The 27,209-nt window shown below is 33.6% G+C and overlaps 3 protein-coding genes, 1 long non-coding RNA gene and 1 pseudogene across 4 annotated transcripts; 3 read left to right on the top strand and 2 right to left on the bottom strand.

Moving 5' to 3' along the window:
• The first annotated feature begins 2,343 nt into the window (after positions 1-2,343).
• Positions 2,344-6,663, top strand: LOC125822499 (uncharacterized). Its single transcript, XM_049501901.1, has 3 exons — positions 2,344-3,237; positions 4,174-4,364; positions 5,796-6,663. Exons 1-3 carry the CDS (start codon positions 2,628-2,630, stop codon positions 6,468-6,470), a joined length of 1,476 nt encoding a protein of 491 aa, XP_049357858.1. The 5' UTR covers positions 2,344-2,627; the 3' UTR covers positions 6,471-6,663.
• A 200-nt stretch (positions 6,664-6,863) lies between these two features.
• On the bottom strand, positions 6,864-9,944 carry LOC125822521 (ACT domain-containing protein ACR1-like). The gene is made up of 7 exons (XM_049501923.1): positions 9,839-9,944; positions 9,617-9,662; positions 8,858-8,972; positions 8,635-8,702; positions 7,821-8,477; positions 7,588-7,692; positions 6,864-7,467 (listed from the first exon to the last, which is right to left on the bottom strand). The coding sequence occupies exons 1-7, from the start codon at positions 9,910-9,912 to the stop codon at positions 7,057-7,059; spliced, it is 1,476 nt and encodes a 491-aa protein (XP_049357880.1). The 5' UTR covers positions 9,913-9,944; the 3' UTR covers positions 6,864-7,056.
• A 9,964-nt stretch (positions 9,945-19,908) lies between these two features.
• Positions 19,909-21,671, top strand: LOC125822639 (protein PHLOEM PROTEIN 2-LIKE A10-like). The gene has a single exon (XM_049502062.1). It carries the CDS (start codon positions 20,245-20,247, stop codon positions 21,496-21,498), a length of 1,254 nt encoding a protein of 417 aa, XP_049358019.1. The 5' UTR covers positions 19,909-20,244; the 3' UTR covers positions 21,499-21,671.
• An 811-nt stretch (positions 21,672-22,482) lies between these two features.
• LOC125822317 (uncharacterized) lies at positions 22,483-25,284 on the bottom strand. Its single transcript, XR_007442641.1, has 2 exons — positions 25,119-25,284; positions 22,483-22,873 (listed from the first exon to the last, which is right to left on the bottom strand). It is a non-coding gene; the product is annotated as an uncharacterized LOC125822317 (long non-coding RNA).
• A 269-nt stretch (positions 25,285-25,553) lies between these two features.
• Positions 25,554-26,447, top strand: LOC125822065 (probable protein phosphatase 2C 55; annotated as a pseudogene).
• Positions 26,448-27,209: the final 762 nt, after the last annotated feature.

Raw genomic sequence — 27,209 nt, 5'->3', positions numbered from 1 at the left:
TAAGCTCGGCAGGTACAAACATCACACAAGACCACCTACTTAGGCCCCCATAAGCCCGGAAGGTGCCAATCATCCTATATACCCCTATCAGTAGTCCCCTAGCCCCGTAGGCAGTCACATAGCCCTCTTAGGCATTAATATTGCCCTGTAGGTAACACATAGCTCTCTTAGGCATCAACATAGCTTATAGACAACTCATAGCCCTCTTAGGTAACAACATGGCCCTGTAGAAAGCACATAGCCTTCTTAGGTGTCAATATAACCCTGTAGGCAACTCATAGCCCTGTTAGGCATCCATATATCCATGTAGGCAGAACATAACCCTTCTAGGCATAGATCACATTCCTGCAGCTAACCACAATAGTTCCAACAACAATAATAACAATCCAACCGCTAAAATCGAGCAATTTAGTTATAAGCAACCTATACAAATAGCCTCTAAGTCGTGTCCAACATAAGGACGCTACTAACTGAATAAGAATCCCGACAAGGGATAATTATATCAACTCGAGCAGCCAACAATCAACAATCAACAATCACGGCTACAAGTATATCAATGATAACAACCCAAATACATTGCTTCTAAGCTTTAAGGAAACATGTTGTAAGTAGGGAATAGTCTTACATACCTTTTTCGCTAAATTCACATGGCCTAATGACTTTTACTCAATACTCCCTCGATACTACAACAAGGTAGGACCATAATCAACACACAAAAATAAAAGATACCATGACAATACGATAAAATATATGTATTTCCGTTGCAAATTGTTATTTGCTGCTTATAAAAGCTAGAGTCGATGAAAGAAGGGTCTTACCTCGATCTTAAGGTCGTAATACGCTTCAAAACCTTCAAATATATCCAAACCCTTGCTGTCCCAACACTAAAATGTGATATGCTACGCAATCGATAAAACAAATTATACCACGATGATGAGCCCAACGCGTAGAACAACTTTCGTCAAGGACTTAAGTCGAGAAAATCTATATTTCACTTGATCCTAGAAATGGGTTTCTCTAATTTCTCTGAATTTTAGCCTAAAATGGTGAAAAAGGTCGAAGAAGAAGATATATGTAACATTCCACCGACTTAGGGCCCCACCTCACGTGCCTGCTTGCGCAGTCCTACGAAAATGTGAATATCTCTCTATTCTGAAGTCGTATGAACGAACGGTTTGATGCGTTGGAAACTAGACTCGTAGACCTTCGATTTCATAATTCGCGGGAACCATAACTCTTAATAGATTGGGAGAAAACGTCCGAGACATTTGACTCAAATTTCAGACAAATCTTTAAAAAGGAATTTACGGTAACTTTCGCCAACTTTTATTTTGTCACTTACCTAACTTCAAAACTTGAGATACCACAGTTGAACACTTAAAATATCACATAACACATCATTTTTAATTTATTACTCACCCTCCTTGTCTTTCTACGAAGATACGAGTTAATTAAGACGTTTTTAAAAGTAGGGGTGTTACAATTATTATGTCTTGTTCTTTAAGGAGTGATCTGGGATTAAGCCACATGACGATACCCGCCAAAAGAAAGGGGACCTTGAGTACTCAAATGCATACGAGGAAAGGACAATTATTTAGCGCACTTATATCTCAAATTGTTTGTTAATTTATATAATTAAGATAGAATTAATTAAAACGTTCTCATTTTGCACTTAAAATTAATTTATTTAAAAATATAAATATTGTAAGATTTCAAGAGAGTTTTTTTTTATTAATCTTGATATTGATAAATAAGACACATAAACAAGATACATTTAAGAAAACAAAAAATAAATACTCCCTCCGTCCCTATTTACTTGTCCATATTTCCTTTTTTAGTTGTTCCTATTTAGTTGTCCATTTTGACAAATCAAGAAAGGACAACAATTTTTTTCCTATTATACCCTTATTTACACTTCTTGAAAATTGTAAAAGTGTATGTTGTTTCCCTCCAATTTATTTCATTTGAATTCAAATAAGTGGTTGTAATTTTGAAGTGAAAAGTTGTCATAAGGGTAAAATTGTAACTTCACTGTGCTAATCATTATTGCCTTAATCTGTGTGTCATTTCTAAAGTGGACAACTAAAAAGGGACGGAGGGAGTAATAAATTAGAAAAAATCATCTTCTTATTGATAATTTTGAAAGAGACATGTAAAAAGGAAAATAGACCGGTAATATAAAATGGAGGTGATTCAAAAGGTATGTAAAATAAATTCATTATTTATATTAAATAAGAGATGTATGATATGTGTTTGAGTGTACATAGTTATTTATCACTTAATAATAGGAACTTGAATTGATATGATGTAAAACACCCCTATCAGTAATTAATTATCTACTGGGTAGTTTGTTTTAAATTTTTTTGAAGAAAAGTTTTTGCAAAAGATGAAAAACAATTTTTCAATCAAACGAAGAACATCTCATTCTAGAAAATTTACAGAGAAGTTTTGAAGCAACAAACACCAATTATTAGGCGACCTCAAAACGACGACGAAGCTTTGTCTTACTCGTCTGTCCTTGAGCTCATATTTGCTTGTCGATTGCGAAGTTCCCAACTGTCTTAACCAAATTAGTCTTTGCCGGCGAACTGTGAAACCTCCAACTTTTCTGTAACCGTCATCTTACAATGTCATGGTTTGCTCGATCCATTGCCAATACTCTCAGACTCGACGACGACGACGATAGGGACGATGACGTTTCAAGCAATCACGATCACTCTACTGAAAAACCTACTACGGAGAAGCAACAAACAGATGATGATGATTCACCGCCAGTATCACCATCACGCGGCGTCAAGGATGACTTCTCAGAGCTCACCAAAACCCTAACCCGTCAATTTTGGGGAGTGGCCTCTTTCCTGGCTCCACCGCCCCAATCCGAGCCTGATAAGCTTTTACTGGATCCGAATTCAGGACCAGCTCGAGTTTCGGATGACGAAGAGTCAGATCCTGCGGGGATCGCGGGTTTGCGGAGCGATATTGCTGAAATTGGGGGCAGATTCAAGAGTGGGATATCTAAGCTTTCGAAGAATATTCCCGTGTCCGAAATCACCAAAATGGCGTCCAACTTACTGCAACTGGGACCAGAGGAGGAGGACGACGAAGAGGGTAAGAGGTTTGATTCCGGTAGAGGTGCAGTTGGTGTTACTGAGGAAGTAGTGGCTTTTGTGAGGGACATTGCTATGCATCCTGAGACTTGGTTGGATTTCCCTTTGTTTGATGATGAAGACGACGAAGGTGTCTTTTTATTGTTCCTTTTACATGTTCACCTAATTTTGAGCCTGCACTGTGCTTTCATTTCGATTTTTCTTACTCATATCAATACTCACTACTTGTGCAAAAATGATTTTAGTTATTAGAATGATCAATAATGAACCTTTGAGATCAATATAATAGTTTGGACTGCTCAGTGCTTAGGCGCCACACAACATGACTTGAACATGAGAAGATTTTCCTCTCTTAACCGAGATTATATGAAACTAACTGTTGGATAACAAGCAGATTTCAAAGGTTAAATATACTCTTAGAGATTTGTAGGTTGGAAAAGATCACTCATCAATCCACAGTCCACACTGGCCTTAAACTGAAAGCACTTTAATTACTAGGTAGCAGCTTCAAAGATAGAAAAGATGGAAGCTTTATTTAGGTTTCAATTTGACTAATGTAGAATTCAAGGTAAAGAGTGAAATGCTTGTTTTGGATACTTGAAAGTAGAGGGGTAAAAGTTTCTAACTTTGTGCATATATCTTTTGAATGTGCAGAGTCAAACAGATGCTTGTTTATGTGCATTTCATGGTGAAATATAAACCTTTGGATGTTTCCGTGACTGCCCTTTTATTTACCGATGACTTAGTTCATATATGTAATTGTTCACCCTGAAGTGGATGAACAAGATGCTGAACTTCTATTAATATTCCTTTTTTGGGTTGTTGTAAGTTTTATTAATACTCCCATTATGATGGTGACATGGAAATATGCCAACTCCCTTTATTTTCTTATCTGTGTCCTGTTTTTCTGGATGATCTCGAAACCATTACATAAACTATTGGTTATCATACATGACTGTAACTCTTTCTCACATATGTTACTATCACAACTTTATTGTGTAATGTATGCTTTGTGACACGTATATTTAAGGACGGAATATCTAACATTTAGCTCTATCTATTACAGTAGATTTTGACTTGTCTGATGCACAACAAGAGCATGCATTAGCTGTCGAGCGTCTTGCTCCAAGACTGGCTGCTTTGAGGATTGAGCTCTGCCCAGGTTACATGAGTGAGGCTCGCTTTTGGGAGATTTACTTTGTTCTTCTGCACCCTAGACTGGATAAACAAGATGCTGAACTTTTATCCACACCCCAGGTAAGGCAGTGCATGTAATGCTAGAAATGGTTCCATTTCTCATTCACAATCTATTTCGCACTTTAAACCATGCTCTTTTTTTCTCCTTTATAAATGAAAAAAATGCTTTATCTGCAAAAGTAGTAAAAGACAATCCCTGCATAACTTGCTGTTTTTTGACTCATTAGCTCTGACAACAATTGGCACTATCTACTGGTTCCTAATGAGTAGAATGTAGTTTAATGAATATGTTGTTGGACCTGGAGAAAGGCTGATTAGGATTTAATGAATGGAGGGTCACTTGCTAAATCTTTCTTTTTTCAAGCTAGTCAAATCTTTCACACCTTCTTTTTCTACTTGATAAGGTTGCAATTCACTCATATAATCCCCATCAAGGTTATCTTTTGTCTGGGCTGATTATGAAATAAGTATTGAAGTTCTTTTATAGTAGAATTGGGACTAAGATGTGCACAACTCTTACTGTAAAGTAGCTCTTGTGTAGTTGTATTACTATTTATAACAGTTTATTAAGTATCAAAGAGCACAGGGAGAAATATCCTTATGAAAAATGGATACAGATGGGGCTATGCTAAACAGAAAAAGTTAATGTGTGATTGAAAGAACACTACCAATCATAGTTATTTATGGGGTTTAGAGAATTGGCCTGGCCTATTCTGATTCTAGGGGAACAACTCTTAAACAGAAATGATTTTCTTTTTGGTCCATGGAAGTAGTTCTCCTAATATGTATGGGTCAGAATAACTTTTTCGAGTGAGAAGCTTTTAAGCTTATTGTTATTTTTTGCTAAACCAATGCCAGTATTGCTGGTGCTAGTATTTGAACAAGCCATCAGAGCTTAGAGATTTTTCATTATCCCATTTCTGACTCATTGCTATTCTTGGGACTTCGCTCCTGTACATGTTCAGTATATTGATGCCATATTGGCACTTGGCTATTCAGGGGAGCTAGTCAAAACATCTTCCTACCTGTCTTTTTGCGACAAATCCTTCCTTCCTTTTTTGTTTTGCTGCTTATGTTGCTACTTGGAAATTCTTCTTCTCCTCTATCATCTCCTCTCTTTGGCAGTTGAAAGCTTCAAGGTTGTATTTTTTATTGCATTACTTTTGGTTCACAATTTTTCTGGTGAGTGTTCTATGATATTTTTGGGCTTCTTATTAACCCCCTGGACCCCTAATGTGTGCCGTAAACGTGTACTATTCAGTAGTTGTGCGTGTGGATGAGTAGGGAGGGAAACTATAATCTAGCCATCTATATATAATGAGTACGAAACCAATAGTAAAACAGAGTGATTGCTCATACTTGGTTAGTTAGCATATGAACAAAGCATGCCTTTGTTAAAAAGTAGTCTACAGTTCACTAATCCTTTATTCCTTGTACTGGAGAATAGTTATTGGTAACCTTTGGTGCTGAAAATGCTAATCCTGTGTGCAGGTAGTCAAGGCCAGGGCGTCATTGGCGCAAGAGTTACATAAACGAACCAAGCCAATAGAAGGAGATTGGTCAAAGGAGGAGACTTTTAAATCAACTGACATGGGTGGTTTTCAACAGGAGGAGATGCTTGCTGTCCCGTCCGCTGCTCTCTCTGCGGTTGTGGTTCAAGACATGTCTAGTGTGGATGTTGGCACTTCATCTATAGTGGCTAGCTGTGGTACCGATGTGCACCCTGTCATTAGTGAAAATCAAACAGTTGATAAACTTGTGGTTGAAGAAAGACCTATTACCCTAAGCAAAGATGAAAAATTGCAATCTGCATCGGCGACTAAGTTAGAGGAGAGTGACGAAGAGGATGCTGATGATTGGTTGAAGGAAGAAAACACGGAAATTACAGGTACCAGTAAAACCAGCATGTCCTTTGAGGATGATGAGGATGTGTCTTTCAGTGATCTTGAAGAGGATGATTCAGATATGCCTGCAAAATCAAAACTGGCAATTCACAGTTCTGATAAGGACTCACAAGATTGGGTCCAGTTGAGGAAAAGCTCCACTGACTTGTCTAGAGATACCAGCTCCATCAATCAGATTGGTTCTGTTAAGGAAAATGTGCAGAATCCTGATAGCAAAGAATCAAATGATTGGCTGGATATTGATGACCTTGAGGTGGCATGAACTTATGTAAGATTTAAATATAGTTGTCGTTCCGCGCATTTCTTGTGAATAGCTATTCCCTATCCTCCAGTCTGTGCTCTCCGCTGAGAACTCCTAAACTGTATTGTTTGTACATAGAACGCATAATGAAAAACAATTGGGTTGCAATATTGTGTTCATGCTATTAATTGATGGTAACTTCCTACTTGTGTCACTATATGAGCATAACTCGAAGAAGATCCAATTCAAAATATAAGTCACTATATGAGCATAACTCATCCAATTCAAAATATAATTGTCAAGCTTAATAAATGTAAAGCTTTATACCGATGATATATGAAGTTTATGAGATCTCACTTTCCCTTTTATCAGTTCCCAATTTAGATTCTAGTTGATAGATTCATACGACACCCATTAAACTTTGGAACTTCCAATGGTTTTACTCTGCAAAGATATGTACATTGTACCATGCCTCTATCATTATTTACCACTGTTGCTAATTATTTACAGACGGAGGTTGCTAATTTATTTACAGATGGAAGTTGCTAAATATTTACAATCAACATGGCCTAAACACAGTAGGGTCTTCAGATCACCACTTGGAATCTTAGGATTTTATAGGTCTGAAATTGCTGGAAAGCCACTCAAGCTGAGACCAAAACATGCTTCCTAATGAGAAACCAGGCTTGTTGTCTTGCTTGCCATTGCTACTGCTACTGCTACTGCTAGTGCTTATGCTAGGGCTTGTATTTGATAAATTTGTTGGTTGAGAAGATGGCCTCTCTGAGGATTTATTTGCCACCAGGACAGTACCTCCAATTTCTCGTCTTACTATCTCCAAGGTTTCTGAAGTCACAGCTTGCCCTGAAGTATCTTTTACATAGAATGTGCCAACTGCTTGCTCTCCCTGTACCCCAACCTCAGTCCTGCTTATGGATAATCCGTTCTCCCGAAACACTCTTGTGACATCTGCTAACAGTCCTACCCTGTTTTGAGTAGTAACATCCAGCCTCAATTCCTGTACAGATCATATAGTCACTTAATATATCTCATTAGAGCACTTTGTTATAGGGAGGGGGAAAGTAGATTATAAAGATACAGTAAACGGTGTGCTAGTTAATCCATTTTGAAAACGTACATGAGATACTCTCCTCTCAGTAGCAGCCATCAGATTTTGGATCATTCTCCGTCTCTCACTTTCTGAATCCAAAGTCCATCCATTCTTGTGTCTCACATAGTATTCCTGTGTTTTTTCATGCATACGTAGAGAGTTAAAAACAAAAATTGAGTGTTTTTTTGGTACTGTCTGGACCTGAACCACTATGACTTTGCGGGAGCAGTTAGATAAAGAGGGCAAAAGTAAAAGATTACCTGAAAGGCAATGGATTCAAAAGAACTGATGGAGGCGTGGAACACAACATATTGCAAGTCTGTCAAGGTGCAGATAGTGTCAAATAGCAATTTGGGTCTGTCCATACTCCTCACAGTAACAATGGAGTAACCCTTCTCCTTGCAATTTTCTATCTTCACTTCTGTGCTATTAGATCCCTTCTTCTGCCTGTGAGCTACATCATCTCCACTTGAGTCATAACCACAGGAACAACATTGTTCATAGTCTCTGTCAGCAGCCATCAACTGATGAAGCCGTCTTTCGGTATGGGTCTGGCTAGCTGCAGGGGCTGCCAACCTCACACTCCGTCGCTCCCCTTCATAATGGTGGGCCTCAACAACATTCTCCAGCTGGGCCTGTATTTGTGCCACTCTATAGGGGTCCATGATTGGCCCATGCTTCAGATCATCTTCCATGTAAACAATGCAGGCTGCTCGCTTGTTATGTGTCCATGCCACGGCACCAGAGACATGGCATCCTAACTCAGCCAGCACAGCCGATATCTCGGACATTAACCCTGGTCTATCTGTTGCTGTCATCTCCATAGCTGTGTGCTCCATCGAGACATGCCTGGGCCTTATATTTCTACCAACACATGTTTGGACTTCCCTGGATCCTCTTCTACTTGCACAAATAGCCTGTCAGCATTAAGCTTGTTTTTTTTAGTTTAATGTTAATTTGAAAAACGAAAAAGAAAAACATATTTTTTGGATAACAGCTGCCAGCACCTAAAACCCACAAAATGGGTTTCTTGAAAGTACTATTATAATTCAAGTGAATAAAGCATAGACTAACCTGTTCGATGTAGTGGATGAGGCTTTCGTCAGTGATTTTGTTCCCAAGTTGGTCAGTTACGTGGAAAACTGGAAAAAGATGGAAGAAAAAACAAAATCTTATAGTTGTGAATGACTCAGCTATGGATCAGAAAGTTGTTACTTGCATCTTTTTTATATTGGATTATAATATTCAAACCAGCTGTAAGTGATAAGAAAAGGCATAGTTAAAAAAGAGAACTAACCATCCATTAACCAGCCACCATCAGAGCATATGTATGATCTTAGAATCAGTAGGTCCAGATCCGTCAGAACTTGGACCATCTCCAGCAATATACCATGTTTGTTCGCACTATCAACCTGTGGTCCAAAAAATAACAATAACTACACACTTCATGTTTGCACAATTTAAACATCTCAGTTCAATATTGCACAACAGAAATTGCAGCTTGCAGAGTTGAAACTGAGCAGAAATTAAATTCCAGTTTTCTCAATCATTTTCTGTTTAGCTTTTTGGTTACACAAGAATTGGGTAAGAATACTTAATGATAGTGGACCCTATTAGAAGTATAATTAGCATTTTAATTAACAATCAATAAACAGCTGCAGTATTGCAATCTGATTTTTGTAAGTGGAAAGTAGGCATTCATAAACTTTTCCTGTGGTTCTCCGAAATTCCTTGTCACTACTAATACGAATTTAGTATGATTGTTTATCTTTTAAGAAATTGTTCAACTATATCAGCACATGGATTAATCTTAAAGAAAAATATATAAAATTATCGCCTAACTAAATTGATTACCGCCTAACTAAATGATGGTAATGCAGGTCTTTTTAGGCTAATATTCCTGTAAGTATATACTGTTGGAATCTAAGAGGGAATCCATTAACTGGTTAGGTACTCAAAACTTAAACCAAAACAAATCAAAGTCATTATCTAACTCATCAAAATCAGTATTTATAATTTGAAGGAAACATAAGAAAATGATAACGATTCTTCCTACCTTCACAATAGTACAGTTTCGGCAAGTATCATTATCAATGCACACCCTGAAAAGCCATAGCCAAAAACAAATTAAAAGAAGGGTTTAAATTCTATGCAGTATAAAAGTTACTTGCACAATCGATTGGTATATATAACTTAAATCCAACAAGGTGGGTGTATCAATCAAAATTGTAAAAAAAAATTAGATAGTAGTATTGAAAAATTGAAGTTAAAACTAAACCTGGGAGGGTGAATTCTTTCAATGAGTGATTGAAATTCATGATCACCATAGGGTTTGTAAACAGCAATCTCCATTTGCTTTCTGTTCTGTGATTGATAAATGTACAACAACATGTGAGAAAAATCCACATTTATTTATAGTATACATACAAATATAATACAGCTGGCAGTTGTCTGTTCTGTTTTTGAATCAACAAGTTTGAAAAAGAACAAATTTTACTACTATTATCTGATTTCTTGGTTGTCAATCGATGCAAGTTTTCTGTATTTTCAAGAAACACACGACAAGTAGTTCAAAAGAAGTAGTAATCCTCCTATAATAAGATTACTAAAAGTAGAAACCCATTACTTTCTTCGGAAAGCAAAAAAAAAGCAGCAAAACGGCCAGTTAGGTTGAATGCAAATCAAGATTTTGACCAAGAATTGATCCATGGATGGATATAGAAAAATTTACCTGAGAAAAGTGGAATCTTGAAATTTCAATGTAAAATTCAGATTTTGATGAAAGAAAACAGATATATATATATATATATATATATATATAAAGGGATGGAGAGTAGGAGACAGAGTCAAAAGAGGGATCAAAAACTGGATGAGAGAGACAAGTATTTGTGTGTTATATATATGTGGCTCTCCTAAGTATATACAAAGAGGGGAGAGAAATTCGTACTTACTCTTTCTTTTTTTCTTTTCCATCCACAAGAAAACTCCCTTTTTTCACATTTTTCTCATTTTCTTTTACCTTTTCTCTCACTAATAAATTTCTCTTTTGTTTATTGGAAATATTTATTTACTCTATTTCTCTAATTTTCTGTTTTATTTATTGGAAACATTTGTTTACTCCATTTCTCCGATTTATATGACGTAGTTTTAATTTAGAGAGTCAAATTTCTTTATTTTGACTATAGATTCAAAGGATTTTAATACACGATTTTTAAGATTCTTGAAATATAATTTATATATTTAAAAATTACGTAACAATATTATAAATCACAAAAAATAGTAATTAAAATATATGAAGGATATATGAATAAATTATGATAATTTTTTTATCTGACTTTTGGGTAAAACTTACCCGCACAGGATGTATACACCAAGTCAATACATGCATGTCATGTGTTTAAATTTATAGTTCAGTTTACCTAATCATAATTAATTAACATGTGTTTTACTTTATTAAATCATGTAATAATAAAAATTGCATTAATTTGATAAATACACTCAATACAAATAAGTTTTTTTCTGACTTTTAAATTCAAAATATAAACTATAAATTCGAAAGAGGGAGTAATTCATTTTGGTAGTGCTTGTAGTTGTTGAGGAAGTGTACTAGGAAGTCACGACTCACCAGCTTGATTTATAATTGTGTGCTGAGATAGTAAACTCTTTTTTTTTTTTTTTTTTTGGTTTTCCACCCGGTGTCCAGAGCTTACATTGAAGCTTCGACTAAATTCGGATCGCGCTCTGCAAGGCCCATTTGGGAGTGGCGCTCCCAACATGACTTTCTCCATACCCAAGGCTCGAACCCGAAACTTATGGTTAAGGGTGAAACACTCTCACCAGTGCACCACAACCCATGTTGAACCCTTAATACTATAAAATCAAAATTATCAGTAAAAATTTAAACTTCAATTTTGCTGAGATAGTAAATTGATAATTTTGATTTTATAGTATTAAGGGGTCGTTTGGTACAAAAATTGATAATGCATGAATTAGTAATGCATGAATTAGCAATGCATGGATTAGTAGTGCAAGGATTAGTAATGCATGATTTATTTTTATCAACTGTTTGGTTCATTATTTTCCACCTCATTTTGTGTTTGGATTAAAACTCTATAAAAAGATTCTTTCCAATTATACCCTTGAATTATTATGTAATTGGGTCAAGGTAAATAATTGTCGGACAATATTATTTTTTAATGGTCTTCTAACTAGCTATGAGTTTTGTTGTCATGTTTGTATTTTTTTCACTTGAATTATTTGAGGATAAATAATTGTCATCTTAATAAATTGATCACTCACAAAATGTCAATTTTCAATTTTAAAAAAACAAATCAACTACTTTTAAAATCAAAAAGACGATCAACAATGACAAAATTATATAAACCATCTATATTTACACATAAAAATTGAAAATTTTATTTTTAATTAGAAAGTTGTATTGTATATATATATATCAACAACACTTAAATTAGCAGTTGTTAAGACTATTCATATTTTGCTTTAATGGCATTCAGGTCTTCAGTAAGTAAAGTTAATTTATTAGTTTCTGGAGTTACATCTTTATTGTTCAAATGTGTGTGTTAAAACAGTTGGTGGAAATTTTTGTTTAACCTTAATGTAGAGTTTGTGGAAATCTATGGCTACTCGAGTTGGCGTAAATTCTGCTTTTGCAAAATCAAACATTACCAGGTCGTATGCTATATATATATATATATATATTCAATTAAGATCACAAACGTCATGTAGTGATATATTTGTCTTTTTAATTAGTAAATGTTAAATAACTCTCATTTCAAATTTGTATTGGATTTATTTAGGAGTAACAAACAACTCCTAATGATTTGAGGGAAATTATTAAAATGATTTGAGGGATATTATTGTCTTTACATAGACTTATCACATGGTATTATATCCTATGTATTACTAATACCTCCAAATGGAAGGTATTAGTAATACATCCTATAATACCATGTAGGATGTATAACTAATCCATGGATTAGTTATACATAGGTCCAAATTCCTACCAAACATAGTACTAAATAATACCATACATAATACATGGATTATTTATTCTAATGCGGCCTACCAAACGACCCCTAAGTGTTTTCCTTTTTAGTTTTAATCACTGAATGAATCTGAATAATTTTTTTTTAAATACTCGATATAATGTTATGTATTACTAGTAAGAAGTTATTAGAAGATTTTGATAAAAATCGATCTTCATTATTAGTACTTTGGTCACGATTACCATCAACTATTTCATCATTATATAATCATCACTATTAGAAATAACAACAAATTATTTTTGCTATCAAAATTATCATTGTCGTTATTATAACACGTTTCCTTCACCATTATAGTTATTATCATAGTAAATTAATACTGCTATCAATATCATTACTATTTCCAAGAACCAACACATTTACTAGCATTACTAGTGTACGTTAAGATCACAATAATCTCATTATCAATCACCATTATTACATGATCACCACGAGCCCACGACGATAAACCATCTCTAGCTATTATCACCAAATATATTTGCCATCAGGACATGATTACCGAAAACTATTGCAATTGCCACCTCCCATAACAACTATTATTATCAGTTACCATGATAAAATCGCATCATTGATTCTACTTTATAATTAAGAATTTGTTGATACAATACCCCCATTAATTTTAATATATGTAAACCTAATTTTCTAAAAAGTCTATTAAAAAACATCATATCCCTTTTTCTAATTATTGAAATTACGCGATTTAATTTTTTTTATTCCTAATAATTTTTTTTTTACTATTTTATAGATGTTAATAACATATTTAATATCACATATCTCTACATATGTAAAAAGAAAGACCTCTATCTAAAAACTTTAAATAACTTTTCATTTTATTTTTAGTGAAGAGTTTTTATATCCTTATAAATTTAACGACGTGTTTAAAATCATCAATTTTAAAGAAAGTTATAATTATATAAATATTATGACAGATTTAAATTTAAAGTTTGTGAATTCATCTCTTCGATGAAAATTATCATTGTTGTTATCATAACACGTTTCCTTCACCATTATAGTTATTATCATAGTAAACTATTACTGCTATCAATACCATTACGTACTATTACCAATAGCTAACACAAACACTAGCATTATTACTGTCAGTTACGATCACAACAATCTCATTATCAATATATCATCATTCTTGTATAATCGCCATGACGATAAATCATCTTCAACTACTATCGCCAAATATATTTAACATCATCCCACAATTACTAACAACTATTGTTGTCAACACTCCTCTCCCATAGCAACTATTAGCATCGACTACCATGACAAAATCACATCATTGATTCTACTTCATAATTTAAGAATTTGTTTATATAATATTCCCATGAATTTTAATATACTTGTTTAGAGTTCGTGCGTTGCACGTGTGTTGTCAGGTCAATATTATTAACTTCAATATTTTTAATTCTTTTTTTTTTGTAATAACTTGAATATTATAAATATTACTTAAGAATTTTTATATAATGTTACATTTTATTAAAAATTATTAGAAGATTTTGATAAAATAAAATCATTATTAGTACTCTGCTCACAAAGTAATTTCCCTAGATAGTCACCCATATTTGGGAAATTATCTAGGAATATCACTTATGTTTGTTTTAGGACTATAATATCACCCAACTTTACCTATTTTCCTCAAAATATACTTTGACACAATAAATACATTATCTCTTTCCTACTAGGATGCCATGTCATATTATTTCTTTTTTATTATTATTAACAATTTTTTAAAAAAAATTAGACAATCCATATATTATACCCAATAAAAAAAAAATACATAAGGAAATCTAATATGAGCTCCTCCGATTCTTCAAGAAAATATGTGGCTTTCTCCGGTTCTTCAAGGAATAAATTAACGAATTTGCATTAGGAACTGTCTCCTGAGCCGATGTATACCTTTGATGACCAAAGAAATCGCCACGAGGTAAAATTCAAGTTTTCTTCTGATTCTTTTATTTTTGAAGTGTAAATTGTGAAATATTTTGAATACTTAACATGATATTGGAGTAATTTTCTTAAAATTTAGTTTTTGAATCGGATATTTCTATTGTTTGAATCTGCCTAAGCTTTGAACAAATGTTTATAGTTTGTGTAAAAATCTTTTTTTACCATGAACAAGAAACCTTTGATTTTTTTACCATGAACAAGCAACGGATGTTTATAATTTGTGTAAAAATCAATGTTTCTAATATCTAGTTTATCTCTAAATATCCAACTAAATTTATTGTTTCCTCATCAGCTTCAAGTGAATCGTTTAATTTTTTCCTCGACAACAAGACTAAATTTTTGCATGGATATAACGGCAAATACTCGTAAATGAAACATAGGATAAAGATTTTCGCTATAAAATCGAAGTAACTAGATTTTCATAGAGAATGAATTAATGCTCTCTTATAGATACATTAAACAAGCTGTCATTTAAAGAATTAATAAATTAATAAATTAAAAAATGTGACATGGCATCCTAGTAGGAGAGATATAATGTATTTTTGTGTCAAGTATATTTTGAGGAAAATAGGCAAAGTTGGGTGATATATTATAGTCCTAAAATAAACATAGGTGATATTCCTAAGTAATTTCCCAAACATGGGTGACTATCTAGGGAAATTACTCCTGCTCACAGTTATCATCAACGATTTAATCATTGTATAATTATCACTATTAATAATAACGATAAATCATCTCTGCTATCAAAATTATCACTGTCGTTATTAATAAGACATTTTCTTCACCATTACACCAATCATCATAGTAAACTAGTACCACCATCAATACCATTACTATTACCAACATCTAACATAATCACTAGCATTATTACTGTCAAGTACGATCACAACAATTTCATTCTTTATCACTATTAGTGTATGACTGCCACGACGATAAGCCATCTCCAACTACTATCACCGAATATATTTGTTATCATCCCACAATTATTGACAATTATTGTTGGACGTTTTAATTTTATTTTTTTTGCTTATTATTTTTGAAAAAAATTTACTATTTTTTTTTGGATCGAGTATTTTATTTCAAAAGACGGTTCTGTGTGAAGCGGATCTTTCAAATGAAGGACAAAAAATTTAAACAACATTATTAAGGACCTTCATGCTTTTAATATAATATATAGAGGTAAACCTAATTTTCTTAGTCGGTTTTAAAAACATCATATTCCTTTTCTAATTATTGAAATTATGCGATTAATTTTTTTTAATATTATTCTTAATAAAAAGTTTTTACAATTTTATAGATGTTATAATCTCATATATTTAATATCACATGTCTCTACGTATGTAAAAAGAATGACCTCTATCTAATATTATTAACTTTGAAGTAAAAAGTTTTTATATCATTATAAATATTAAGACAGGTTTAAAATTGTAAATTTCAAAAAAATTATTACTACTATATAAATATTATGACAAATTTAAAATTCTATTTTTTCTTCCAAATTTTTATAAAATAATTCACGAATTGAAACCGATATGCATATACATTATTATCATTATTTTATTTTCATAAGAGTAAGAGCGAAGGAATTAGGAAATACATGAAAAAAAAAGAAGGTAAAGCTGGGGAGACATATGTGACACGGCACGAGTAGAGTCAAATATGGCGTGGCAAACTTATAGATCAACCGCGGCGGCTCAGGTCGTAGGTGTCAATTCGTAGCTGCCAAGCATAAATTGTAGCCGCGAACTTCTTTCTTTTATAGTTATGGGTCATGTGATCCTTTTTTCCCGGCTCTTAATAAAAAAATAACACAAGGACTGTAGTTGCATCACGTCACCTACTAATTAACTTTACGAGTAGTGCTAATTGACAAGATAGAATTTTGGCACAAATTGTCAAGACACGAGTAAATGACGAAAATATTCCTTTGCCTTCAAAACCACTTGTATTTCCCTCCAAAAAAGAAAATCACTTGTATGAGGCTTTTGTTGACCGCCAAATGTACAAATGGGATCCATACCCTAACTATTTTATTTTCTTTCATCTTCTTACTCTTTTTCATTCATTTTAAAAAAAATTCCTTCGACTTTCTTTTTTCCTCCTCTACGTTACTTCATTTGTCAGAGTTATAAAGAATTTTTAAGACTTGCCCAAAATGTCTAATATGCATATTTTACGGTATTATTTATTTGAGAGAAAAAATAAAGTAAATGTGGAGAGAAAATTTCGAATTAATTTTTGAATGAAATGGAAGAAATTGAAGGTAATGAAATTACAAATAAAAAAATCGTAAAATTTTGCCTATTAATTTCTTGAACCTTTTATTTTTCTATACGTATTTTATAGAATGATATATTCGAAATATGAGAATTTAGATATTTTGTTTTGTGTTTGTTTATAAAAGATTATACATTGATTTTTTAATATAACTTTTTTCATCATATATAAAAAAAATTTAAATTAAAAAAATGTTATAAATATATATTTTTTTTAATTCTTTGTTCTATTCATGTATTTCTCTTTATAACAATCAAGTTATTTGCATTTACTTCGTATTTTAATTTATATTTTTATTTTAAGAATGTCAAGAATGAATTCTCATGTTCAAAATAACTTATGTCTTTTTAATTGATTATTTTTATTTAAATCAAGCATCATCAAGACATAGTATATCACAACTAAATTTTTAACTTTTTGTAAAAAAAATAAAAATTGTTGGAACGAATTTATCATATTTCTTAGAAATAATTAAATTCTTAGATAATGCATACATTTTTTGAAGGATCCTATATATAATTAGATCAATTTCTTACATTATCATATATATTCTAATCGACCAAAACCAAATAGAAAAATAAATAAAAAAATTAAAGTGATAAAAAATTGACTTAATTAATTTGACTTAATTTCAACGTTTGAAAAATCAAATTATCGACCAAAACCAAATAGAAAAAATAAATAAAAATAAAGTGATAAAAAAATCGACTTAATTAATTTGACTTAATTTCAACATTTCAAAAATCAAATTAATTTATTTAATAAAAAAATTATTCAAACTAAATCACGGCTAATTCTACTAAAAATAATTAAATTTCAGCATTTGACAAATAAACTAATTAATACGAAAAATAATAAAATTACAAAAAGAAACGGAAAAGAAGAAGAAGATATGGAATTGAAGAAAAATAATAAAGAAATGGAGCCTTTTAGCTTCTTCTTTTTAGTGGGACCCGATTTCCACCTGGCAAAATAAAGTTTACTTTTGAGGGTAGTTTAGATACACAAAATAAATGAATTTACCCAAATGCCTTTAACTTTTCACCAAAATTACGAAAATACCTGATTTTTGTTGCTCATGTCATTTCGTGCCAAAAATCTGTCTTGCCAATTATATTTTCCGAAAGTTCATTAACCTTTTAGTATTACTACTACACAATGATTAATAAGTTGATTAAACAAAACAATTATTATTGTGAAAAGCCGTCATTCACATTTGTCTAATCTGAAAATCAAATGATCAGCTAGCTAATGACGAAACCTTGGCTATAATTGAATTACTAATCAAAATGCTCTTCATTTAGAGGCTTGTCGTTATGTTTTAGCTGGCCTGTAGTAAGAAAGGGTTCAGTTAAGTTTTATGTGATTATGAGAGTATTCAACGATTACTCAACAAAAATAATAATATATAACACATATTAATTATGTATTCCGAGCGTGTGTTTTTTTGTAGTTGCTATTTTTTAAACATGTAATGTGTAAATTTGCTCTTATACACTTTTAAATCAACATTAAACAATGTAATGCGACGAGCTCTATGGAAGCAAACCGAATCAGAGCATTCTATTTCTAATAAATCATCTTTCCTCCGAGATGGTATGGGTTCACATCTGAAATAAGTTGCAAGGTACGTACTGTTATAATGAAAAGAAGTTCGGTTGTAGACTTGTCGTTTTTATTGGCTTTAAATCTCTTATATCAAAACGGAATACGTCTTTAGTCTTATGTATATCATGTATGTATGGTGATTGATATCTTTCTTTTGTATCATAATTAATCACATTAGCGTAATTACTATTTTTCATCCATGCATTTTGAAGGAGCTAGTACGTGTTATTATATGAGAGAATCTTTCAACTTTAGAAAAATTCATCTAATTAAGGTTTTTGATATCTCACATAAGATGGTATATCTCAGAATTAAATTTGAGATATCATCTATTAAACGTAATATAAATTTAATTCCATAATTAATCATGATTATCCATCTCCTAAAGGGGATAAATATAATTCTAGGACCATAATAACAGGATAATTTATTCTAAATATCAAACGGATTTATACTTCTTCTATACGTATGATTGTTGTTGGGCTTTTCCCAGACTTTTTGAAGGCAATTGCCAAACATAATCCAATTCCTTTAGTTGTGAATTGGACTTCTTTGGTCCTAATTATCTATATTTCTGTTGGGTAACCCAGGCCTGCATCGGCTAGGCAAACAATCTTATACAGGTCATTTGCACTTTTTGCTGATCTTAAATTTATGTTCCAAAGAGTAATATTATTTTTGAGGTATACATTTATATTTTCATAGCAGAAGATATCCCACAAGTTATATCATATACGATTTGAGTAAAAAAAACTTAAATCCCACTAGGCATAAATTTGATTGCTAAAGAGCAAAAATTAAAGATTAATCTTAAATTAACACATGTTTCAAGCTTACCTGATCAGTTTTAATAATCAAAAAGATAAATATACGACTCTGATTTGCATAAACTTCAATTTGTCAAGCTCAACATGAAGCATAAATAACGATATGTTTTTGTTAATTTTTAAAAAAGTTGTCGTTCAAATGCTATCACAAAATCGAATAAGACCTATAAGCTTTGAACACCCTTACCTTACTTTAGAAAAAGTATATGGAGTTTTTAGTAACAAAAATAACAAATTGAAACGGAGGAAATAATAGATACTCGGGCCACGAGGAGCCAGTTGGTTGCAAGCACTTGGCAAGAGAAGACAAAGCCAGGTCATCAAAGTTAGTAGTACTAGCTAATTATGTACACCGCTTTTTGACTGTGGACCATCTCTAAAGATAACAGTGGGTCCGGTCCATAAACTTCCATCATCTATATCCTTTCCAATACCATTTTTCTTGCATTTAACAGAATACCTAACTTATTAATTTCCAGAATTCTCCTTATACGAAGTTATATCCATATCCATTTAGCCCCACACAATTATCATTCAATCATATTATATAAAAAATAAAAATATCTATGAAATAACAATAAATAAATAAATGCAGACAACAACGACCTAGCGTGAAAGCTGAAATTGAGTAGGCCTAGTTAAAGCTGTCCAATTTTAAGTCGCTCTTATCAGTTTACTATTCATAATTTATACAGTATTTCTATAGTGGATCAGCTTCTATTTTTTTGTTTCCCCATTTTTTCTTCTCCTTTTTTCTCTGTTGCCGATGCCCAACTGCACCAGAATCTAGATAGTCAAAAACTGATTCTACGTCAGCCTTGAGCATTTTCAAGTTGGTATACATCTTTCCACCTTAACTCTATAAGCAAATTGCCTGAATTTTGGATGTATTGAATATTTTCTAAAACCCCTTTTGAGAATTAAAGTCCAGAATCCCATATTTTTGGAGATTTATGGCTTTGAATTATGCGGATTTAAAGATATTAAGGAAGGGTTTGGATTATACTCGGAGAAATAGGAACTGGGTTGTTGCTTTAGGAGCTCTTGGTGTTACTGGTTATGGCGCTTATAGGGCTTATTACTCGCCCTCTATGTTTAGAAAGAGGAAAAGATTTTTGAAGCTTATAAGTGCTTTTGTTTCTTTAGCTGAGATGGTGGCTGATTCTGCTGATGTAATTGGGATTGTTTCGAAAGATCTGAAGGAATTCATTTCCTCTAACTCTGATCAAATTCCTAGAAGTTTGAAACAGATTTCTAAGATTACTAAATCAGATGAGTTTTCACAATCTATTGTTAAGGTCACTAGTGCGTTGACCGTAGGAGTTGTGCGAGGCTACCAGCAAGAAACTGCGGAAAATGGTGTTTCTGGGGCTGCAAATTCTGGGCTTTTTGACCAGGTCTTAGATAAACTGTTTACTGATGCAGGGTCTGGTTTTGCTTCTGTAATTGTTGGGAGCTTCGCGAGGAATTTGGTTCTTGCTTATTGTTCGGACAAAAAAGGCAATGCTACTGATTCTGATATTGAACACTCTGTTCCAGGATGGGCTGATGTTCTATGCCAGGACAAGTGCAGAGAACTTATAGGAAATTGTATACAATTGTTTGTGAGCACTGCAGTTGCTGTTTATCTTGACAGAACAATGAACATCAACACCTACAATGAAATCTTTTCTGGGTTGACTAATCCCAAGCATGAAACCAAAATGAGAGATATGTTAGTAGCCATATGTAGTGGTGCCATTGGAACTTTTGTTAAAACTTCTCATCAAGTTTTGACAAATAGTGATATGGATACAACTTCGGAAATGTATTCTTCTTTGCCACTTAGTTTCAAAGCAAAGAAATTTTTGGACGAAGACGAGAACATGTACACCGGGTGGACCAATAAAGTATCTTCTACATTGGCAGTGCCAAGAAATAGGAGGTTTATTCTTGATTTGACTGGGAGAGTCACCTTTGAGAGTGTTAGATCTTTCTTGGAGTTTCTGCTGGAAAAGTTGTACGAGTGTGTGCGAAAAAGCATAGATGTCGTCCAGGAGGAAGTTGTGACTCTGAGAAGAAGTGTAGATGTTATACAAGAGGAAGTGGTTGATAGGAGTAGTGAAGCTTGCAGGTATGTGAGTGGGAAATCTTCTACTGCTGTTAGTGTATGCCTCGCTTTGTGTTTGCACATACTTAATGGTCCTTGGATCTTGGTTCCAAATTAGGAAGTTTCGAATAGAATCTGGGGAAGATAACTTTTTATTTGTTAAGCTTCCTAGAGTATTACATTCTTTTCCCAAGGGAATCTTGGATAGTACACAACTGTATATGATTTGTCTGTTCTTGTTGATTGTTTGTATTTCAATTCAAGTTTGTCAAAGTGAATGTAATTATGGCTGTAATTTTTCTGTGTCTCCTGGCAACGGTTCTTTTGCTTTTCTTCATTCAGTTGAGGTGATCATAGTTCTAGTAAATAAAGAAAATATTAAAAGCTATGTAATCAATGATCAACAGTTGAAGTTCTTGAACTCGAGTCAGGTGTTTAGTAAGGGCATTTGTTGTATGAGCCAGTGGTAAGAATTTATATACTAGTAAAAAGGAATACCAGAATAGCTTCTGATAATGGCATGTTCCATTGTCAACAGGATAATTGGCAAAATCAGTCTTACGAGGTGCTGAATTTCTTTTAAAAGAACACATTTAGCGAATAGGAACCACTCAAATAGTTGATAATCCCGCCATTTTAGACCCACAGCTTCATGGTTGCACCAAAAGCAACTAAGTAGGCTGCAAAAATGTTGATCTACCTCAATATTGATGAATGAGATACGTTTGAAGCAAACTCTACGTATTGGTGGCCTTCCTAGAAAAAATGTGATTTTGACACGCATTTCAGCATAAGTTCGTAATTGTCAATTCAGGCGCTCAGCGCTAATGTTCTAAAAAATTTATTCCATCTGCATCCGCCAAGCCATTGGATAACAGAACCAAGAAACGGACGCATACTTGTGCCAAGTAGAGATCCTTCCAAATTAAAGAGGAACAAATTATGTTTCATGATATTACATTCAGTAACGACCATGCTTTCTAAATGATTAATTTTGATTCTGATCACAAATTCTTAATCCAAGTACTTCAAAGAGGATGACTTTCTTGGTTCCAAGTAAGATGCAGTAAGCAGAGGAAGGGAAAAGAAAAAATAAGAGACGTAAAGTAACATGGGCACAATTTTATTCCAATTGACATATAATATTTCTCCTGAACCACAATGCCACAGTGGTTGCTTTTGCGTGTCTATTTTCAACAAGAAAAAAATCAGATAATTTTAATGGGAAATCTCATACAAGCAACTGAAGGATGAAATTTCCAAATCATCATGGCGTAATCTATTTGGATGAGGATGCGTCTGCAGAAGGCATTTCTAAAGAGTAACTGCCAACAGAAAAACACAAGCATGATTTTAGGCACAGATATGTATCTGATCCGTTCTATGAGGTGCTTAAATCATTTTCTTTTGCGGCTGGTTTCTCCTGAAGTTTCTTCTTCCAATATTCATCAAGTGGTTGTGCAAAAATAGCTTTCCCAGATACAACTCCAATTCTACAGATTGGCCAAGTAAAAGATCAAGCAAATGGAAATAAAAACACAATGCTAGTATACGTATTAATTATTGACTGAGGTCTAGAATGATGTAAGTCGTAACTTCTGAACTGTAGAGAATAAACATGCAGATGTGAACGCCATGTCAGCAACTGCTCTGGTCAAGAAAGACATGAAGCTGGTATACTGGAAAAATACAATATATCTAATCTCCCATAATTGTTACTTCTACTATGAACTATATACTCTAGAGATTTAACTTAGGTTCCAACAAATTCAGCGCATACACATTCTGTTCATCTGCATAGTAATTTTTAATTAATTAAGTTAATCATGCCTCACAAACACCAAGCTGAAGAAAGGTGCCAAGTTTATCAAAGGTAATGATTGAAGAAAAGGCAGGCTAGCAATATTTTCAAGAGATCAGAATGATAAGAAGTACCAGTAAAGCAATTACTTAACAGGAAGAAGAGGAATAGAAAGGGCATATGCAGCAGTTATTTGTTAGTGCTACAAGAGAGTACTACAAATGCACTCTTAAGTATCTTGAAGGGCTAAAAGAGGCAGCAATAGCTCTTAAGAAACATTAGACAGCCTTCTCTTTAACAAGGCAACTCACAATCAAAATGTTGGCAAAGAAAAAGAGGAAAATGAAACACGGTGTTTGACAAATTAAAGGATCTCTATTCAGGTTGAGCATACGAGCAGCTTGGCTTTCTTAGAGTAATGTTCATTGATAGTTCAACAGAAAAGAGCGAAAATACTACTGGGATTATACACTTTGAGTGTTATGTGAAAGCAGATTTTCCTACTCTTCCCTTGAAGAAAAGAGGAATCCATCTGCCTTTTAATATTTCACCTGAACCTAAGTTAACAAACCACTGTTCCAAACTAAGCAACCCGACCCCCTCCTACCTGCATGCATGTGCCATAACACACACACTCAGAGATAACCCCATCCAAAACACATTGAAAGTCCTGCCTATGTTCTATCTAATAGTTAGATGGAACCCTTATAAAAGAAAATAAAATAGATGGAACAATGGCAAATACGCTTTTACTTATCTCTGAGTAGGTGACGAAGATTCACAAAGCAGTACTAAGGATGTGGCAGCTCCAACCTGTGAACTGTGAAGAGCACAGGCAGCGCCTATTAATGATTCTTCTAAATTTTTCTTTGATAAACCCCTTCTCTATCTCTAGCTTGTCAAAATGCACAGAAGTAAATGCACCAGGGATGGCACAAAAAATGCATACTTCGCAACCATACACCAAATATAACAAAAGGTGCATCATTGCATTGTCTGACAACCATAGCAGCAGAAACATGTCAAAAGGTACATATAGCAGAAGCTAGGAAGACAAAAGGGTAAATGAGAGAAGGAAAATAGGTCCTTTTTTTACTTTTTGTCTTTTTATCTCTCTATTTTGTTGGTGGGTAGCTTGAGATCGAGGATGTTCTCCCACTCACTTTCAGCCTATGGTCAAAGGAAATCCATTGATCCACTGGCTGTGGCCATCTGCATGTATGGAAGGAGGAGCTAGATCTAATGGATTGTCACATACTCCTTACTTTCCTGAGGAAAAAATTGGTAGTCGGATCAATATTGATCCCCAAAAGTGCTTAGATATATCACTGAGGTTTTAGGCTCAGTTTTAGTTGCTATACAGGGTAGATTGTGCACACAGAGTTGCCTATCAAATTGTAGTATCTTCAGGAAGTCCAAAATTTCGAACAAGCTTAAACAGAGACCTCATTGATGGAGAACAATAGGAACCACAGAAATCAAGAGAAAACAAACAGCAAGCTAGATTTAGGACAAGTCAAGGATGGTCTCTACAGTTTTTGAGACTTGAACCTATACCATAATAACAGAACATAAACAATTGAAGGACCAACCAGAGAAATTTCATTCTCTTAATCATTAGGTTAACGGGAACTTCTAGTCTATCTCGCGCTAAATGAAAACATTATTACTACATTACTTTGATCAATTCCTCTTCAATTAATAACTTAGGAGAGGGGAAGAGGGCGGTTCATTTAGGCATTTCTTCAAACACCTTTGCTCCAATTCATGATTAATTTTTTTTAAAACCTAGATCAAACAGTATAATGGGTTTCTTTTCTGGTTTTCCTCTTTGCCGTTTGGGGACCGCGATAGGTCAGTAATGAATCCATACTGAAGCATATCATATGTTAATCTTGAGCAACACTAGTATGGAGGAATGGTAATAAGGAACTTACATAACTGCGCCAATTACCAGCGGAAACGACAAAAATCTTCTCCTGAACATCTTCCCTATATCTTCTTCTAATCTTCTCTCAGTTCAGTAGTTCCCGTCTTGAGAAGCAAAGAGATCGGAGCTTTCGGGCATCGGTTGTGGAGCTAATGTTTTGATCAATTACATTCGGGAAAAGTGTTTAAAATGCCCTTAACTATTTCAAATGGTTCAAAAATGCCCTTCTTTCATTTTTTGGTTTAAAAATGTTCTTAACGTTTGCTTAAGGTTTAAAATTGCCCTTTATTAACAGCCCACTAACATGATAAATGATGAGTCATTTAATTAGCCAAATAGCTTCATCTTATTGGTCCACCTAAATTTTAAAATCCAACCCAACAACCCGACCCATGTATGCTATAAAAACTCAAACCCACCCAAAAAACCCGTTTCATATTAACCTCCGAAGAGACGCCGACTCACAGATGAATTGGAATTTGACATCATCGCCGGCAATGATGATGAACAACTTCAATTCTTGCTATTCCCGGAGGAATTGACTTCGGCATACGACTTTATGGATGAAGATATTAAGCCGATTCAGACATTCATTCCTGAAGAGGTTGATAGTAAAGACAAGTCCGACGTTGGAGTCACCGGAAGAACAATCATGGTTGTTGGGTCGTCTTACATTCCGAAATTGAACGCAGAAAAGCCATTAGGTGAAGACGCAAGCTTTATTTGTGCAAACAAACAGGCGATCGGTGTTACTGATGATATTGGTAGGTGGACGAAAAAGGGTATCGATTCAGGTGTGTATTCAAGGGAATTGATGAAAAACGTTGAATTGGCAATTCAGAAGCAGAGTAGTAGTAGTAGTAGTAGTATTACTACTATGGATTTGATGAAAGTTCTTAATGAAGCTCTTTTGAATACAAAGGCGAAGGGTTCTTCTACTGCTTGTATTTTGTCTCTTTTCGATGACACATTGCACGCTGTTAACGTCGGAGATAGTGGGTTTGTAGTGATCAGAGAGGGGATAATTGTGTATAAATCAAAAGTTCAGCAATCAAGGTTCAATTGTCCTTTTTAATTGGGGAATGGAAGTACTTCTGATGATCCGAATATAGCTGAGGAAATCAGTGTTGCAGTGATAGCAGGGGATGTGACCGTGTTGGGAACAGATGAATTATTTGATAATGTTCATGATTTCGAGTTAGAAGCAATTGTGAATTTGGGGGGTGGATTCATGGGCATTAGATGTAGCATAGAAGAACGTTTCAATGTCAGCAAGGAACAAATTCAAGATTTAGCTACCTTATTATTTGTAGTTCTTCCTTTTTTTTCTTCTTGAAATTAATCGAGAAATGGAAAAAGAAGATAAATTGAAGGAGGTAGGAACTCAAGGAAGAAAGAAGAGAGTTAGGATAAATGGGAACAAAAGACTCAAAATTGATTGGGCATATCGGGTCAGATTTGAAATGGGTTTCTAACTAAGTGGGTCATATATTTTGAAATAGGTAAAGAAAATCCATGTCACAATTGCCATGTCACTGTGTTGTTAATAAAGGGAAGTTTTAAATCTTAAAAAAATGTTGAGGACATTTTTAAACCAAAAGGTGGAAGAAAGGCATTTTTGAACCATTTGAGATACGTTAAGGGCATTTTTAACCCTTTTCCCATTACATTCACATCTCCTATTCTTTAATTGCACAACTCCCCTTCTACTTTTGGAAATTACCTTCAACTACCATCCAATTTAGTATACTCCTATATAAGTTTCATTAAGTTATCTTAATTTCTTTGTATTGAATATGATTAATGGCATGAAACCATTTTTACACACTTAATGTAATTTGAGCTATTCCATTAGGTTATTCACTATACTTCTGAAGTTACCAACTCATGATTGGTTAAACATTTAACTACAATTAGCTTTTACATTAACATATTTGTACAACGGCAAAAGACATAAACTCAAAACTATAAACATGGAGGTGTTTGAAAAGATTAAAAATTATTTTTTAAGTACTCACATTTAGGTCAAAATAGATTTAAAATAAATCAAAAGTCAAAAGTAGGGTACTCTCTACTTATGACTTTTAGCTTTTGACTT

The sequence above is a fragment of the Solanum verrucosum genome, unplaced genomic scaffold (assembly GCF_900185275.1).
Source record: "Solanum verrucosum unplaced genomic scaffold, falcon-dt-bn FXZP01000103.1, whole genome shotgun sequence".
NCBI classification, from domain to species: domain Eukaryota; kingdom Viridiplantae; phylum Streptophyta; class Magnoliopsida; order Solanales; family Solanaceae; genus Solanum; species Solanum verrucosum.
The sequence above is the reverse complement of the archived record's forward strand: the minus strand, read 5'-3'. Positions and strand labels throughout refer to the sequence as shown.